Source organism: Chamaea fasciata, unplaced genomic scaffold (genome assembly GCF_029207755.1).
Source record: "Chamaea fasciata isolate MVZ Bird 193981 ecotype frontalis unplaced genomic scaffold, bChaFas1.0.hap1 SCAF_19, whole genome shotgun sequence".
In the NCBI taxonomy this organism is placed as follows: domain Eukaryota; kingdom Metazoa; phylum Chordata; class Aves; order Passeriformes; family Sylviidae; genus Chamaea; species Chamaea fasciata.
The window spans coordinates 1,823,324-1,842,820 of record NW_027094104.1 but is presented as its reverse complement, the minus strand read 5'-3'; the positions used below and the strand labels follow the sequence as shown (position 1 = coordinate 1,842,820).

At 45.7% G+C, this 19,497-nt stretch overlaps 1 protein-coding gene across 1 annotated transcript in view; it reads right to left on the bottom strand.

Annotated features, from left to right (window-relative positions):
* RAB11FIP4 (RAB11 family interacting protein 4) overlaps positions 1 to 19,497 on the bottom strand; it is a 117,970-nt gene that overhangs the window by 77,359 nt on the left and 21,114 nt on the right. Inside the window, exon 2 of the mRNA XM_066200841.1 lies at positions 3,946 to 4,033. Coding sequence (XP_066056938.1) covers positions 3,946 to 4,033 — 88 coding nt within the window. The remainder of the gene's footprint in view (positions 1 to 3,945; positions 4,034 to 19,497) is intronic.

The following is a 19,497-nucleotide window of genomic DNA, read 5'->3' as shown; positions in this document are numbered from 1 at the left end:
AGCTGTGCTTCTTCCACACTTTTAATGAGCATGGAGGAGCTCCTACAACTCTCCATTTTCAAATTCCATAACAGAAAATAACTCAAATGTCCTTGAAACTTCTACAAGACGAGGGAAAGACTCCCTTGCTCCAGGAGAACAACAGGCTGTATTATTTCATCTGAAAAAACAGTGATTCTGCTAAAGCACAGAGATTCATAAATGCTCTGTGCTGACGTGGCTCAATCTCTCCCGTTATAAAAGCCATGACCCTCCAAACACTACACAGCAGTCAGCACTGTTTTCATGGTTAAAATAAGCTATAAAGTCAGAATACATCTGTCTTTGTATTTTAATTCTGTGTCAATCTGTTTTCACACAGTACCCTCTCATCTCTGTGAGCTGTAACACCGGGGGCGGTAGGGGGAGCTCCCCATTTATTTGTCAGGGTTTGGGTACTTTTAAGGAGAATATCAAAGCAAAGACACCACTGGAAAGACAATAGAAATCTTAAAATACAAGGAACAGGTCAGACTCAGTTAGAGCCTGGTCCTGCAAAACATATCTGACTGTGGAACCCATCAGCCTGCAGAGCACAGGGAATTAACAGCTCCACTCAAGCCCTGAAGTATTACAAGTGGCAGAAAATATTTACTGGATCAGTACAATATAAATTCAGAACAGCAAAAACAGCCATTGGCTCTGCTGAGCAAACAGTAATGATTCCCATGCTGACCCTGCTGAAATTAATGGGAATTCAGCCTTTGAGTGATATTCTGGCTGCTCTTGGTGTCTCTGAGCAGTGCCACAGAGCACTTAGGTAAGAGGCTACAGGTGTTATTTCATGGCAATTGCTCTGCAGGCAGACAGTTATTAAAGCCCTGCAGGCAGCAGATAGAGAGGGCAGCTTCAGTGCAAGTAAAGCCTTCATCCTCTCTGACATTCCAATGAAATTGCTGCAAAGCTTTAAATTCAGTGGTAAGCCTATCCCTGGCTCTGGCAGAGCCGAATTGCATGGGGAAAGCAGCCTAGACAGCAGGAACTCAGCACAGATGCTGAGGGAAAGTCCTTTAATCCACAAAAGACCAGCAAGAGAAGCAAAGCTTTCCATAAATAGCAAGCATGATACCTGTCCAGTAGTCCACCCCAGAGGCACAGTGGGAATGAGCTCCTCCAACAGACTTCCGCTCTCTAGCACATTTATCTCCACTTGAACAAATCCTGCTCACCACTCCCCAAGGCCCCACTGCCAGTGAGATTGCCCATCCTTACCCACAGCTCCTGCTACTCAGCAGCTGAAGGAAATGAACTGTTTTCCACCCGACAGTCCCAGCAGCGGCTGCAGAGGTGCACGACCCGTATGCCATGAGGTTTATCCAGCTTTGAAGCACTAAGGACGAGACAGGGCTTGATGTCCGTTTGTAGGGGAACACAACACTTCTCATTTGTACCATGCAAGAGTAAACAATGCCCGGGTTTATGGAGGAGAGAGGCCAAGCTGCAGGTTTTAGATCCAGGGGTAGGAGATTCTCTATCAGTTACAGAGCATTAAACACTCAGATGTTTGGGATTTTTTCAAGTTCCAACATTTAGCTTTTCACTAAATCCAGCCTTGGATATGAAACGCTCAAACCAACATCATCAGAGGTCAACTCTGATTTAAATCTGCTGCTCTCAGATGTCTCAAACCTCATGATTTAAATAAATTTAAGGCACTGAACCACCAAAAAGCCTTGACACTATATGACCTCTGTGCACCAAACAACTTCATCACCGTATTATGAAGGCAAGCATCTATAAGGAAATTAATCTGAAGTCTCATAAATAAGAACTATAGTAAGGCATTAGGATTGTAGAGCTTGAATTTAAACATTTGGCTTCCAATGCTAAGAATAGCTCAACTTCATACTCTATTACTGAAAACCCCACTGGATTTATAGTAACATCTCATTTTGCTCTATTAATCTGACTGCCCCAAGCAACTGTAATAGGCTGGAGTGTCAAAGAATCATATTTATAATCTGTTGCTGCCAAGACAAATTGCTTTTGTTTGATAATAAGCCTGCTACTCCCTTTGGGACGTGGCTGCACTAAAACAACATGGTGAAGGCTTTCTATTCTGAAAGGCAGACATGCTCTTTCTGAACTTTAACATAACCGATTTAATTTTTAAGGAAAATATGGCAGGTAGCCAAAGATAAATAAAATTTCCATGCTGTGAGGTGAGCAATAGAAGCAGCTTTTCTAAAGAGATGCTGTGAAAACATGCAGCACAGTGTCTTATCAGAAATAGATACAGCTGCTGCTGCCTCGACGATAAACACTTAGCACTGAGTCTGTGTAACTGTTGAAATGCTAATGATGTGCTAAGGGAGCTCTAGGTGATGCTGCAGAATTGGGTGATTTCTCTGCATCTGTTCACACACACATCCTAACAAGCATCACACAAACGATTTGGATCCTACACGCTCCACACCCGGGCTTTAAACTATTCATAAACCCGGAGTGCAGAGTACTCCAGACCGTTTGATCCGGTGACATCTTTGCAGGATTAAACCTCAGGATATGAACACAAGAATCAGTTCCCACAAGGTGAGCATGGACGAGAACCCCCAAGGCCTCATGACTCTGACACCTCAACATTCTCACTCTGTCCCCACAGTAAAGGAGATGCAGCTGGCCACTCCAGCACTCAGGGTACATGAACAAGGGCCCAGTTACCACAGAAGAGATGTTCTGGGTCATTTCTATCCCTTCCTGATCATATTTTGTGCATTTGTGCAATCTTTGGACTGTGAATTACAGAAGACACCAGATGATTCACAGAGCTCTTGTCTTCTTTAAACTAGAACTCAGTTTGCTACAGCATTTTCTGCTCAGAAATTGTCTGCTCTGTGAAAACCTCCAGCAGAGACTTTAGGGTCTGTGCACAAATGTAGGAACTTTTCTCCTGGGCTTTCTCTTGCCTTTTCTTCAAACACATCAGTGTCACCTTGGATGGCGTCTCCAAGAACACTGATGAGAGCAGCTTCTCACTGTAATTTTACCTAATTATACACTGTCTTTGGCTGCCATAAACTTTAATTAAAAGCACTGTGGTTTTACGTTTTTGCATCGTTATGGCTTCATAATAATCTCATCATAGCAGACTCTCCAGAGGCTTCTTCTGGAACCACACCGTGATCACGGTGACATCCACCCTGTCCCTGAAGTGAAACCTCTGGGCTGTGACATCACTCCAACACTTTACAAAGGACACACCACGTGTCCAGAAAAGGACAGGATGGATTATTTCACTACGGGAAGTTGGAAAAGCAATCGGCAGCAAATCAGCTGAAGTCCTTCCTCACTGGTTTTTTGTTGCCTTTAGGCTAAGCTGTATGTCTCTGTCTTCTGTCAAGGACTGTTTCCTTGGAAAGGAGGTGGTTGGATCCACCTGGTCTCAGTCTTGAACCTCTAATTAACTCCTTTCCTTCCAATACATGACCCCAAGTACCCTGACAACATGAATTAATTATACCTTGCAGATACCTCAAGAGGGATACATTAGTCCTAAATTTCCTAGCAGAGAACCAAAAAGCCCAAGGGCTCCTTGATTCCCTGAGGTAAATCAGCAACAGAACAAGATCAGAATCTGGAAGTATCAAACCTGGGCCCTGCCTGTTAACCACAAAGCTCCTCTTTCTTCTGCTGTATTTGTCTTTAAACCACAACACATTTATTCTGACAAAAACCAGCAGTAAACCAATGCCCAAGCACCCATGGATGAGGAACTCTAGCACTGCTCACCATTAATACATGAGATGCACAGAAAGAAAAAATATCCTGGCTCTCTTCCCGGCAGAGTTTCTCTACTGTCACTACAAATAACCACAGTTAAAAGAGAGGATGTCTTTGATCATTACACTTTCTGCAACCAGAGAAACATTAGTGGAACTGGATTATTTTTAAGAAATATGCACGTACCTTTGATAGCAAAAACTCCGTGACAGAAATCCTTAAAATTGATTCTTCCCAAATCATTCGGGTCCAAGTACTTTGCCAGTCTTTCCACCTAAAATAAAAGATGATAAAATGTGTTGAGCTTAGTGTATCATCTGTTGCTCTGATACAGTCTGTATTTTCTACAGAAGACTACAAGCTGAAGAATACCCACACCGTTCACTTGAACCAACCAATAAATGGTTCTGCAAGGAGAAATCGTGTCTTGTATGACATTGGTGCTGAGTAAGGCATGTGCTCTGACCAAAACTTCTTCAGCTGGGACACATCAATCCTGTCCTATGGAGATCTCAAGAGCTTAATAAGGGGTGAATCTGTGACTTTTCCTCTCACCATAGAGCAGGGTGCTAACAGAATCTCCTTCTCTGGGAGCTCTTGCCATGCATTCAGCTCAGAGAACTTAAAACCTTAGTGATTCTCCACCCCTCTGATCACAAGTTCTCAGGGAAGGAGAAAGGACAGACAAAGATGTGCACGGCCTGTAGCAGTCTCATTCCCTGAATAATCTAGATTATAGGAGAGAAAACCCATTGGGCACTTGGAATGAAACCAAACTTCCTTGTCACGACAGAAAATATAATTTTGTATAGGAAAATTAACAGTATGAAAATATATTCATGTGACGAGACAGAGAATGGTTGTGTCCAGTACACTGTGGAAATAAGCAATGTACTTGCTCCTTATAATCTCAGCTTCACATTTCAGCCTTTCTGATCATTATTCACCAACAGAATGAGATTTTACTGAATTTAAACACAGCCACCAAATTAGCACCTGCCCCAAAAACGGTCCAGCAAATTTTTCAGGAGGGTTTTGGGATAGACGAAGAAAAGCAGGCAAGACTGGAGAGGCTCTTGTACTGTTTAGAAATAAAAGGAATGGAGGAACAAGTAGCTGAAGAAGAATAAGGTGAGAGGCGGAACAGTCCAGGGAGTTGAGTGCACACCTGGACCTGTAGCTGGCTGTTCTTTCTGACAACCACGCTGATGGAGCTTGTGTACATCCCCTTGTGTGCCTGTGCCTTCGCCTGTAGCACCTTGCAGGGACCCTCACTGAGGAAGAGGCAGCCTCTTGCTGCTCGTAAGAGCTCAAAGCCAGCTCCACACAACCCTGCCCTCGGCCTGAGCCCTCCAGACACCCAGGGGTATGAACAAGCTGAGTGCAGGGACAGCAGGCGTGGAGGATGCCACAGAATCCTGCCGCAGCACAATCTGTGTGAGCTCAGATATGTCAGTCTGAGCAGCAACAAAAGCCCAGCTGGAAAGATGCAGCAAATGAATCCAGATGACCCAGTTTCTCGATTTTCTGGTGTGTTTTTTTCCCACGTGCTAGCAAAACGCCAGCAGTTTCCCAAAGCCCTGCAGAAAATACACTAATGTGTGCGCATGACACTTCTTTCTACAGGCACTTCTCAGTGCCTATAAATTCCTTCTGTACCAAAAACTGCCGTGATAAGCCGAAGGGCACATTTAGAATAAACAAATCTGGATGAGGAAAAAATGAAAAAAATTTTACTCAGATGCAAAATTCTATGTTGAATGAGAAAGGCACTGTTTGATCCTTACATTGAAATCTTTCCCCTCTCCTTCTTTTAGGGAAAATAAAAGAAATCAGTTCATGTAGGCAGGGCAAATAAGGAGCTATATGATGAGTTCAGAGCCCATGATAAGTTAGACATTTTCTTAAAATTTTCATATTCCAGAAGGCTTCCACAGCTCCAGTCCTGCCAGCTGGGCAGCAGAGCCCAGATGTCAACTACAGTGTGACTTATGATCAAATTCCCACCCTGGCATCACAAGAATTAATGTAAACCCACTAATTTAGAGCAGCAGAACACACATCCTTGTTTCAAAAAGAAGAAGTCGTTTTACCGGAAACCACAGTGTGTGGTTAATGCACAGCAGACTAGCTGAAAATCCTGACTGAAACCAATTAAGTAGAGACATGCTTGATATGGAAAATCCAGGTTGGTGTTATCCCTGCCACCTTCATGAACAATTGTGTTGTTGGTTTTAATGCACAGATTCCTGCGGCCAGCTAGGAAGCCTCTAGGCTATTTAATATTGTGCTATTACACAGTGGTGTTCATCCCAGTGAATCTGGCACTTTATTTCTCAAAGTTGATCCGATGATTTTAGTCTACTAGTTGCTCAGACACAGAAAATTACACTTTTGAAATCAAATTAAATGAGCTGTTATGTGTCTGGGAGTGTGTATTATGGAGGAACAGAGGACATCTGGGTCTAAGCAATGTCTTAACGGTAAGTGAAATTATCACCTGAGCAAAGTGCTTCAGTGTCCAGTTTCCCCTAAATCTAATTTGCAGGTTTTCAATTGGATATTACAATGCAAATAACTGCCATCAGTGCAGGAGATGATGAAGAATTTACAGAACAGCCTGATGGAATTAATGCCAGCAGTGCTCACATCTTCATCCAGGAATAAACACCCTTCCCAGCACAGGTCAGGGGATGAAAGGATTTCAATCAATGGGGCCTACGTTTGTGTGGATACTTGCATAGCGTTTGTGCATTAATATACAAACATTTTAGGTACATAAATCCTTGCATATTTGCACACAGTTTTCAAGACCCTGCATGCACTTGATCAACCACCCTTCTCCTCCACTTTGTGAAGAAATAAAGTTCTCTCCTCCTCCTTCTCAGAAAGGGTTGGCTCCCCAGGGTGAATCTAAAGTTGTTTTATTTCTTCATTGCCTCGGCAAACTTATGGATTTGTCAGCCTACCTGGCAGGCTGAGTGACATTAAAGCCTTTTTTGCAGTCAGCAACCCCCTGGGACAGGAGGAGTCCACGGCCTCTGCCAGGGAATGAGGGACCAGCAGTTCTGTCCTGACCACGGAACAGGTGGCACAGCCCAGTTCCGCACACGCGGGACAGGCAGGATGTGCCAGTCCTGGACAGGCAGGATGTGCCAGTCCTGGACAGGCAGGATGTGCCAGTCCTGGGCACACTCAGACTCCTGGGCCCCACATCACTGGGCTGTGCTGGGGTCTGCTGATCCCCTGGGATCAGGGGACACAGGACCACAAAACCAAATGCTGCCAGAATTGGGTGTGAAATGAGCGTGTGATTGTTGTGATCCCTAGAGGCAGCACAGAGAGCACATTGTGCTCCAGAATTTAACATAAGAAGCCATCACAATGAGGAGGGGCAGTGTTTTGGGCTGGGGACAGACACTCTTCTCTGCCCCGAGCAGTCCCCCACCATGTGGGATAGACAGCACAAACAAGGATTGCAAACTAGTTCTTCACTGTAGGAAAGCGAACAAGGGCAGAAAAAAACGAGCTGCAGGCTCAATAATCCAGCTGGTTCTTTTGGCAGCTGCAGGGCTGTCTCTAATGAGCCCTTCAGCAGGCGTCCAATAGTCAGAGAGAAGACATAAATCTCCGAGAGCAGCAATATCTCATTTTTCTTTCGGAAACAACTGGAGAAAACCAAACCTCTGTCCCTATTGTTTAACTCGCCTGCGTGAATGGGTGATTACCCTTTCAACGCAAACATGTTTCTCCCTTGTAGTAACTGCTCACTTCAGCCAAGGTGTTTGCCTCCTGTCCCTTGGGTTTCCCAGCCATCCTGACTGCCCTGCAAAGGGGTGTTTGCCCCAAGCTGCTTTCTGACACAGAAGAGGAGGCTGGGAACACTTGAAAAAGCAGAATGGAAAGGATGTTTGTAGCAGAGGGAGTGGAGGAAGGGGAGAAAAGAGGACAAATCACGGACGGACCTCAGAAGAGATTTACTGAAACTGATCTTTTCTTGTAAGTGAGTTCAATACAGGGGCACCTGTACCGAATAGCAAAGGAAGCCTCTCCAGACCTCTGGCCAGCTCTTGTACTGAAGCTGCCAAGGCAGCATCAGTACTTTTTCCAGCAAAGATTTTCTGACTGGAACTGAATCCTGCTTCCATTTGCAGGCAAGAAGAAACTCAGACCTCTATTGACCTCACCTTAATTTTCTTCAAAAAAGAAGAGATTTTGTTAACACAACAAACATTTGTAAGATTTAGAAGTAATTGAGTTCAGAGGGACCCCACACCAGCTCTATCCACTGAAATCTTGCAGCAGAATCCAAATCACAGCCAGAAGATGCCATTTGAAATAACCAACTTGTCTCAGCAGTTTGCCTTCATACTGCAGGAGTCTGTGAGCACGTCTCACCCTAAAGTGCGAGCAGGGAACACCTGGGAGCTGTGACAAAGGCAACACATGCACTTGCAGGAAAAGGTCAGGCTGCGCTGCGCAGCGACATTTGGGCAGGATCTCCTGAGGCAGGAGCATTTGTGAGAAACCTCAAAAAAAAAAAAAAAAAAAAAAACAGCAAAAGGAGATTAAACATGTAAATGCCGCAGGGTGGAATTAGAGAGCTTCCCACATGATTTACACAAGGAGCAGCAGACCTGCACTTGCCACGGTTTCAACAGACTGGCCTTTCCCACATTTGGAAAGGGTGTAAGTGTGAAAGGCTGCTCTGGCTGCAGGGCTGGGACACGAGACCACCACGTGTGTGAGACCCACCCCGGTCCTTCTCACCGGCCCCTGGGTTCAGGTGTCCTTGGCACTGATGTGGTCTCAGATGTCGGAGCTCTTCAGTCAGAAGGGCTGCCTTTTGATGAGCTGGGATTTATAGATGGAGGGGAAAGAAATGAGATTTCTCTGTGATATTGCGGCGTTTCGGGGAAGGAAGACAAGGAGAGGGAAATTATTTTACATTGCATTGGAGAAACTAGCACTCGCACAGTTGTGGTACCCGCTGTCATATGAGATGCTGAAAACACAGGTTGCACAGAACTGACATACAATTAAAACATTTTATGCAACCAAAAAAAAGAGAGTTTTCTTCTGTTCAATTTGGCAAAAGGGAGGTCAAGTGATGATTTGTTAAGAGGTATAAAGACTTCTGCAAGCAGGGAACTGCAGGTTCAAAAAGACTGTAGCAGAGGAAAGACATGAAGAACCATTATCTGCAAAATAAAACTGAACAGACTGCAATTAAAAGCAAAGCACAATTGTTTTATCAGCACAATTGTTTACCCACCAGAACTATAAATCAGGGAGGGTCCGGAACTATAGAAATCAACTGGAGTCCCTCATGTGAGGCCTTTTGAGAAGGTGAGACACACTTGGAAGATTTACCTAGCCTAGAATAAGTGGGTTAAAATCTGTGCTGTCACCATTTCAGGATGTCACATGAGATGACCTGATGCTGAGCCTGATCCTACAGCACACAGGACCATGTTCCCAGTCACACATGTGAGGAGTGGAAGGCCAGCATTTTGGAGTCACCAGTGCAACAAACTGCCTGCCTACTCAGTCCTGTGCACTGTAAATAATTCATACCACCGCAAACAGCATCATGAATTTCCATCAGCTGCTGTCTGAGACCAAAGCACGCAGGGACATACATCATTGCAGGAAACAATGGCTTTGAATTCGCTTTGAATTTTGATTTCAAGCATCACTCACTGCCCCTTTATCTGCAGGCTTCAAGCCTGAAAGCTGGCTTCTCTGTGAGCTCTCTGTAAACAGAAAGGATTGTTTCAGTTTCTGCTTTAACTGTGCACACCCAGTTTACCAGCTAGAAGGCAGATCTTGGGATTGTGTCCTAAATGACATAAGCAAATCTGTTGAGCAGTCTTGGCCTCAACTTTGAGCACATCCCTAAATCTGTCAAATCCATAATTTACTAATGGCTGCAACGCAAAAAGTCTAATCAAATTCAAGGGAGTCCATTCGCTTGTCTATCCTGGGTTAGCATCAACACATGGAATTGCATCTTCTTTCAAATATGACCTGGGTCCATGAGGCCTTGATCCAAGGGGAGAAAAATATCCACCAGTTATCCAGACGGAGAAAACATCCACCATGTGGAGGGTGTGAAATGTATCAGTGAATCACAAAGGCACAGAAAAAAAAGAGGTGGCTCCAGAGGCAAGGCAGGTGGCTGAGTGCATTCAGAGGAAAAAGGAAGCTCCCAGTGTTGATGTGTTATTAATGCTGTGTGCAAGCATCACCTGGGCTCAGGTGGGGGACAGATGGTGAGCGCGGTGGAGCTGCTGGAGCGGGGATGGCCGAGCACTGCGGGTCTGCAGCACACAGCACGGCAGCTGCTGCCCTTCCCAACGGCAGGGACACACAGCTCCAGCCTGCTGAGCACTGCACACACGGACAAGGAGGGCAGGAACTGCCTCAGCCTCTGGAGGATCCGCATCGCGGCCCCCAGGGCAGGAGGGCTTATCTTGACTGGGAGATCCCTGCTGCTGGGGAAGGACATGGCATCCAGCTGCCACGGGGCTGCGGCACGGGGGACAGAGCAGCAAGTCTTCCTCTAGCATGATGCTACCAGCAAATTATTTCATCTGCCTTGCCTCCCCCTTCTTTAAAATGGTGATGGCGATACTGACATCACACTGAGAGTGCGCCATGAAGGCAGGGATGCTGCAGACAGCAGTGAAACCTGCATGGAGCAGGTCCACGCTGCAGCCTCCTGGGTCTCTTACCCTGTCTGACTGGCCCACGGGCTGGTGTCCGTCATCTCTGAATACATCTGCTCGCCTGGACATGGAACACCAGGCATGCTGATGATCTGACACAATACATAGGTATTTCTAAACTGTGCTCTGCTGCAATCAAATCTGCCCCACTGGGCAGACCCTTGTCATCATCTTGTTTTCAGCATTTTGTTATGTTAACAGCGATTTATTATCTTCTGATGGTAAAAGACTGAGCCACAGAGTACTGCTGAGAGAACACATTAGGGATGGATTTGTTCAAAACATTCCAATATGCAAATGAGCTATTAAGAGAACATAATACTCCATGAACCTCAATGAATGTTTGTGTATAACAGAAATACAGGCAGTGTTAGGAAAATTGATGCTATGATTTCTGTTCCACATTGAGAAATCAGTTGCAGTCTTTAATACATGATGACACAAGCCTACTTTGGGATAACAACAAATACAACTGCCATATTACATACCCCGATTCTCTAGGTATCATACTTACAGTTAGAATGTCTAACCATAGCTGAGAACCATATCTGAGATCCAAAAGTCATGACTCTTAAAGAACCTCTTCTCTCACACCATATACCTTACTGGTCAACCTCTCTACTTACAGAACAAAACGTTTTACAACCACAAAGAATCATCAATAAACTTTGAAACAGAGTGCATGTGAATAGCTCCAAATCTGACCTCACTTGGGAAAGGATCATTGCCTGGAATTAAGAATTGTTCAGAACCTCCTCAGAGTACACATCCCAAAGAGACAGTTCACAGCCACACGAACTACCTTCCCCCATTTTATCTTCAAGGCAGAAACCACAAAAATCCTGGTGAACTTTTCTTCTGCCAATCTACACCTTTGGATGTATCGTTTACACACACAACACCCCTAGAAGAGTAATTCACATTTATTTTGTCCCTCTTAATGCAACACAGCAGCTGACAATGAGCAAGTGCCAGAATCACAAGACCAACCTCTCTCTACAGTCTCCCCCACGATCTGTGGATACGGAAGAACTGAGAACCTTTCATTTAGTTACTTAAACAGCTGATTTAAACAGAATTCCATTTCCCTCCTTCCCTCTGATGCTATGTTGCAAAACAAGACATTTGGCAGGGCCCACCAATCTTACAACAGTCTATGGGGAATCCCACACAGTCTGGAATACCATGGGAACAGAGAGCAAGGCTAAAAATATGCCGAGCCATCTGTTCACTCTACAGTGATTTTTTTTGTGTGTGTGTGTGTTGTTCTGGAAACAAAGGGTTAATGTGTTGAACTGTCTTCCTAAAACCACTGATTCACTCACTCGCTGAAGTAAAAGCGCCGCATTAACACCTTCTCCTCCACAGCTATCAGAATTGAAGCCAAGGCAGCCTGGGAGAGCAAGGCTGTTGGCAAAAGCTGGGACAAACTGAAGCGAGGCACAGCCTATTACCGTCCCCATTAGCATAAGTCAAATACAGCAAAAAATAGTCAGATCACAAGAGATACATGAGGCAATTGGTCATGTGGGTGCAGCATGTTTTCCTTCAAACAAGGAGCAGGAGAATGTTTGCATAACATCGGGCTTATCTACAAGTGCTGCAGCACGGATTGATTTTCAGTGAAAATATTCTTCCTCTCTGCAGCCTGTGGTGTGTGTGATCGTTCCCATCAGTACATAAAGGGAACTTACACAGAATAATGTTTTTCACGGCTTTCAGTTGCGAGACATCCGCCAAACAGGATCTACTCCCAGATAATTATCATGTTTTGTAGAAAAACTAGGAGACGGGTGGGGTCCACAGTGCCAGAAAACACTTTCTTGGTGCCTTCCCTGCTGGTACATCTGCATTTTAATTGAAGTGCTATGGTTTGCAAACAACTAAGGAAATACCCAAGGGCAGCAGGAAGGAGCTGGGGAGGGTGGGGAGAGCAGAGCAGGTCAGGTAGGTGACAGGGAGCAGCTCTGACATCAGGGGGTCTCCAGGGAGACACCAGTGAAAACACCGCGCTCAGAGCCGAGCAGGAGCTTCAGACAATTCAGCAAACCAGAGCCGAAAGCCAGTGCTGAAATCCAGGCAGTGGCTCCAGACTGCACGGCTGACACAAAACCAGAACAAGGCACTTTTGCGCCAGCCCTCCGATGGCACTTCACTTGCTCATCTCGGATTCACAGGTCAAAAACACGGCTAAGTGCAACAGCACTCACAAGATACTGTACCACCCAGTTTTGTCAGCAAATCCTCACAGGCTGGATTTCCAGCCTCAGAAAGAAGTGTTACACTTCAGCCAGCCACTTCTCTTGACCGCGTGCTTTATTGTTGGATCCTCTCCTTAACGTACAAAGCTAACCCAGCAACAATATGCAACCAGCACACAGCGCTGTGCTTCACACACAACATCTGCTTCCAGAAGGAATTTAGATTTTGGTCTGAGAGCCAGTCGGAGGCCTGCCCAGAGCAGCGGAATTTGGGCATCCTCAGGTCTCTCAGCCTGGTCTCCTGAAAAGAGTTTTGAACGCAGCTGTTAAGAGGGAAATGTGGTTGGCTTCTGGCATGCTCCCAGATATAGAGCGTGAAATGCAGGCCTTGAGATCTGATCTCAAATGAAAAAGCCTGAGCAGCAGTCCTGAAATTAAACTGAATGAAAGAAATTTCACGGCAAATTAATGCTTTGACACAAATCCTGGGAGGAATGAGTATGGGATGAATCCAGCTCAGGGAGACACACATTAGTTAAGACGACAAACATCAGGCAGAAAGGTATGATTAAAGGAACAATATTCCACTTAGCTGAAGGGGAAGATCTTAACCTTTAGAAAAGTGTGGCTGGGAGATAACGTCCTTCCCCGAGGACCAGAGGAGGAAATGAGCAGTAAGTGCCACTCATTATGGCGGGGTAATTACCGAGTCTGGAAGGAGGGTGACAGGTTCGAACAGCAGCTGACTCCTGTGACGTTAAGGGAAGCAAGGAGAAGCAGGCTGTGACAGCAGGGGATGAGCGTGAATCGGGACTGTCAGTGCTGGCAGGAGGTAGCAAGGACCCCCCCCAACCAACAGCAAAACTACCCGGGGCCGAGGGAAGGAGGGAGCCCTTTTTGCTCGGCTCGCACAAGCAGCCAGATTCCTGAGCTTCTCTAATTCCCCCCGTGCCTTGCTGCAGCTGCCAGCTCCAGGCAGTGCAACAGCCCAGCAGCCCCCTCAGACCTCAGTTCCCATGTCATGAGCAATCCCCATATAGAGAAATGTGTCATTCAAACTGCAGAGGGGGAAACTTTGCATAAAATCACACACAGAAATCTACACTGCCCTTTGATCCACACAGGGGAAAGACACTAGAAGGAATGATAATCAGCCAGCGTTTTTGTGTAGGAAGGGACAGAAATACAAAGCCTGGATGCATAGAAAATGAATGCTCTTTACAGCTTTAGACGCTGTACAAGGGTGCTTCATGTTACAGGACTGCCTGCACTGTGCATCCTCATTAGCCATCACAGCCTGGTCAACATTAGTACATCTCAGTGGTCACAAGGCTGAATGGAAGAAAGGCCCCAAAAGCAATACAAAAATCCCCAAAAGAGATGAAGGTGCACAGCTACGATGGGATTGCACTTTTGTGTTTTAGCAGTGTGCCCAATGAAACTGCTATCCATTAGTCTGGGTATTGTAAGAAGCTCAGTGAGGCACTGGACCCAGCATTCTCGGCTCACTGTACACACTGTTGGAAAGATAGCATCTGACACAAAGGTAATTTTCTCAACTGACATGTGATTTCACCTTCTCTTCTTATCCAGAAACAGATGGACTGCAGAGTGTGCCGGGCCTGGGGACTAAGTAGGAAAAGGCAGATTTTGAAAAAGAGATTTGGGTAATGATGTGGTGACTTCCATTAGGTGGAAAATCACATCTCTCAGGCTCAGGTAAGCAGGTCACTGCTCCCAGCCCAGCTGTCACTCAGGATAATAGTCACCTGAGAGGCATTTCTGTCCACCTGTGTGTGGGACTGGACTGTTCATGCCTGTATGCACAGCACAGAGGTCCACAGGGCTGTCCCTGTTCCATGAAATTGTTTCCTTCTAAAGCCTTTTAAGAAGTTACTCTTTTGATCTTGCTCATTTCTACAGCTGCCTTTTCCAACTGCCTTTTAGTAGGGATGTAGCTTGCCTTTTCTGTCAATGTGTATTTTTATCACCTCCCAGTGGTATATGCTGATTTATTTTTGATATCTGTTGATGCTTTGTGTATCAGTTTGTGAATTCTTTTTTTCCCCACATTAAAATCAAACCAAACAGCCTGACCAAAAAAAACCTGTCATTTTGATTTTTCCAGTGAATATAAGTTCCCTGTAGTTATTATGACAACATGTCACCACAGGGTCACAGACAGTGAAAATGAATTGCTTGGAAAGCAAAACCAACCCAGCTTTTCAGTGTAAAAACAAACAGGCACTGTTTAAGGGAATCAGGAGAGCTTCTCCTAAATGGACCCTAGAAATAAGATGAGAAATGGTCAGATTATTATCTCTGATGTAGAGCATCCCCTACAAACAGCAATCAGATTATGTGCAGTTCTGCTTTGGAGCATCTATACAAGAGGTGAGCAGACTGGTTTATCCTTCCCATTGTACCTCACCCCAATTCCAGGTACAGCATACAGAGTAAAACACTATTTCTAAACTTGCTGAAGTTTAGAAGTCAGTTTGATCTCAGTCTTTTCCTTTCAGTTCACAGGTTCTTCTTCACTTCCGTTACCAGTTTAAACACTCTTGACAGTTTATTGATCACCTGTGAAATCCCAAAATAGGTAAAATCGGATTACTGCGTGTTTGCCAGACCTTCCACAGTGCAGCTTCTCTCCAATACTCAGAGCTTCTGCTACTGCTGCCTTCTCCCAGCCTGCCAAAACTGTGCTTGCATCTATTTTCCTCCAACATAAAGGTGCCCTGTAGGAGTTACAATCAAGAGGTGAGAGAATGCAGGAATCACAATAGATTTACACTGCAAGGCCCTCACCCAGCTGCACTTCACTGCAGTGCTGGATCCAAGAAGCCAGTTCGCTGCTAAGAGCTGAACATGTACCAGCCCCCCAAAACCACAGGTTTTTGTGCTTTTCCAGTCTCTGCTGGGTGTTACCTGCTCAGAACATACCTGGTACAGTAACAAGGATGTAATTTACCCTTCAGTGATAAGCCTCTGCAAAGCTCTGTAGCAAAGTCACATGTATGAAAAATGCTGAGAGCCTGAAATAACAAAAGGAGCTTTCTGAGAGCACCTTTCACTGGACCAGTTCAATAACAGAATTCTCACTGGTCAGAGTGAGGTTTCCTCGCCATGGACTAAAGCAGTTTCATGGCATCTTCGGCTGAACAGACATTTTTACATCAGTCTCTCTGTGACTGCTGACTATGGTCTCAGCATGGAGGGCTCCCCACAAAGAGGGCTGATGGACTGAGTCTGTGTTCATGGACCAGCTGCCTCCTTGTTCACCTTCTCTTACAGTCCCTCTAGGAAGAGTTTGCTGCGGGAGGAGGTGAACCTCAGGGCTGCAGCTTGGTCAGTGCATAGGGGGAAATGCTGAAGGAAAAACGAGCTGGTGCCAAACAAAATGCAGTGCTGGTGCCTCAGCAGCAGCAGAGAGAGGCTCCCTCCCCAGTGCAAATCTCATCCTGTTCACCCTGAAGAGCCAGCTGCTCCCATATCTCTTAATCATCCTGGTTTGGACAGGATCCATGCACTTCCTGTAAGATTAGGAGTAACAACCTTGTGGGCAAGGTGTACAGCTATTATAGAGATGGGCACCCTGCCAACGCCGAGTCTGGGACGGACCAGAGACAAACACAATGTCCTGGATGGATGGCCCCACGTCCCCCTCAGCTGGACAGCTCTCTGCAGGTCCCTCTGTGACTGCAGTGGGCTGGAGCTGCACAGCCTGCCAAGGATGGACAAGGTGGAAGGGATCCGGGAGACGCTTCGTGGTGCTCCGGGAGCCATCGGGACGAATGTGACCTGGAACAGGGCAATTGCCATTCAAGTACAAACACCTAAGCTGAGTCACAGAGAAACGTTACACCTGATGACAGCTTGTCCTTGCTGTTCCTTCCAGGTGTGCGTTCACATTTCTCACAAATAAAGGTCGATGCACTTTTATTAAATGACCAAACGCTGCCCAAACAGAGAAGCAGTGAGGTGGGTATAGAGGCAGTGCGGCAGCCAAAGAGCCATCACATCATCAAAAGCTCACAGGACAGGGTTAACAAGGGGAGGGAAGTAGACAAGAGGGGGAAACAACTCCCTTAGCACATTCTAAACTTGACCTTGAGCAAAGCCAGAAGCAAGGAACTTGATGCAGGAGCCAATTGTACTGTATTATACAATGAAAGCCATGCTAGAAGAACTTAATGGCCATAAAATCTATAAATCACCAAAACCACAGGGAGATTTTTAACTCTAAAAAGTGCTTTTGCAATAAATTTCTAAACCTTGGCAAACAACACTTAGCCCCTTATTTGAGAAATGCTGGAAGGCATCGTTGTGATGTGGACTTAAATCAGACTAGTCTCAGATCAGGACTTTGACCTTCTCCAGATGGATGTCACTTTCCAGCAGCCACCATCACTCAGAAATGGTCCAGCAGCCAGGACTCCCTTTAGCACAGGACATCCTCCACCTTCACTGGTCCAGAACAAATCTCTTCATAGGCAGCTCTGTCAAAGCCTCATTAGACAGGACCAGTGCAAATGTGAAGCGTTGAAGATTACAAACTGGAAGTGTTTTGAACCTTCAGACCTGCTGGTCACAGCAGCTGTGGGTTTTTGGCCAGTGCACTGTTGGGTTTGGGCTGTCTATCATCACAGAGTTCATAAATGCTGGTACAGACTCTTGTTCCAAACCTGCATACAAAGGGTAACTTTCCACACGTCTCATGTGGGGAATTCATCACAGGAGTTCATCCCTTCCATTGCTTTGCAGACTTCTGCAGACTGCATGGGGTGAAGAGCCACAGAACAGAATACATTACTTCTTGCCCAGAGTTTACAAAACGTTTTTTCTCTTCACTGTAATAAGAAAACCTCTTGAAGGGGACCGCCAGGAAAGCCTTGCAAATGCCTCTCAAAACACTGCAACCAAACCAGAGCCTGCCCAATACAGCTCTGTGCAGACATCCTTGGTCTCTTATTGAATGAAGCCTAGAGGGAGGCTCCATGTCTCTTTGAACAGCACAGCACAGCTCTTTCAAGTAGTTTCCATCCAGCAGTGAGATCAGGGAAAGCACCAAGGCTTCACAAAAAGGAATATTCTGTCAGTGGTGAAAAAAAAAAAAAGGCACCATGTATTTGGCCAACAGTCAGGCCACGAGCTGGCAAAGGAGGCAATTTCCCTGCTCCAAGGTGCTTTGTATCTTGATGATAAACTCTTGTGGTTAAATTGCTTCTGGCTCCCACCATGTGTCTCTCTGCTCCCTGTGTATTTATGCTGCTGCACTGGTGAGAATCAGGGAAAGGTACAATAACTGAATTACTGCTGCACTTGCAGATAACAATGGCAAGGCCTTACAAAGGCTGCACATGCTTTGTCTGGGATGAAAATGAATAAACAGTAATAATTAAACAAAAGAATCTAAGAGCGTAGTGCCCAATGAATGGTGCACCATGGCATGGCAGTATCAGCCCCGGCCAGAAGTCAATCTGCCAAGGAAACAAGGCAACACTCATAAAAAGGGATGAAATACTAGGAGGTGATGTTTCTGTCCTTGTTGCTGTCAATTTTATGGAATGTGGGTGAACAAAGGACTCGGAAGATGAACGGCAAGTGCTGAGCTCAGGGGAAGCTGCAGAGTTTTACTCTGACAGACTTCCACCAACAGACCTCAGCCCAAAGCTGCACGAGAGCTCACTGGGGAGGTTGGCATGGGCTGAAACAGAGCAGGTGCTGCCCACCTCACCAGCGTTTTGGTGTCAGGTGGCCAAACCTTCTGTGGGCTGAGATCCTACCAAGCCTTGACCACCTTGCTGAGGGGCTCTACAGCAGACAGGCCACGTTTCAGGGACAACCCTGAGTCCTGGGACATTATGAGAGGCCAACAGCCAGGACAGAGTCACAGTAACACAAGCGTAGCCCTGAGCAGGCCAACCGTGGCGTGGGGTCAAAGCTCAGAGAAGTGCACAGGATCCTTTCCACTGACCTGAACACCTCCTGGTCAGGGTGAAGAACCGGCAACGAGCACTCAGCAGGGGAAGTGAGACTTACCATGGGAATTGATGGAGATCAGCAGCTTTACTCTTTACTTTACTTTAGCTCTGCCAGAAGCTGCAAACTGCCAGTGTCAGACTCCTGGAAAATTGTTTCTCTGTTCATGATTTTCTGTTGTTTCTCTTGGCAGTGGAAAAAGCTTTCCCTGTAGCATGGGGATGCTCTTTTTCTAGGACATTTCCTTCCTGCACTCCATCTCTAAGTAACTTTTTCATTCTTGTATACTTTCAAAGTTACCTCTAGCCTTTCTCATCTTGTTCTGAAGCATTTTCCTGTGCCTGTTTTCCAGGATTCCTTGGCTGACTCAAACAGGAAAGCCTCCACTTGATAGATCTCTGTTCAGCCCAATGTAACATCTACTTGCTCCAAAGACACTTGCTGTGTGGGCTATTAATACCCTGCTGGACATTTAATAAAGATATAAATTCAGTACTAATGCAGTGCGCTGAATTAAAGCCTTGCAAACCAAAGCCTTAAGAGGACCTGTGAATCAGGGGCAGGCAACAGCTGAAGGTTTCTCACCCTGGCCATTCGAACTTAAGACAGAGCCTCTGAGCTGTGGTCTGATGGCAAATTTTATGGTTGGATACATTGCATATTGACAGCAGAGGGAATCTGTGGCAACTACAGCTAAATCTGGGTTGCAGGCTACTGCCTCAGACAGACGAAACAATCTGTCACCCCTTGAATAAATTATCTGCTCAAAGAAGAATGTAATACAATGCTACTCTCAAAAAAAAAAAAAAATCACTCTTTTT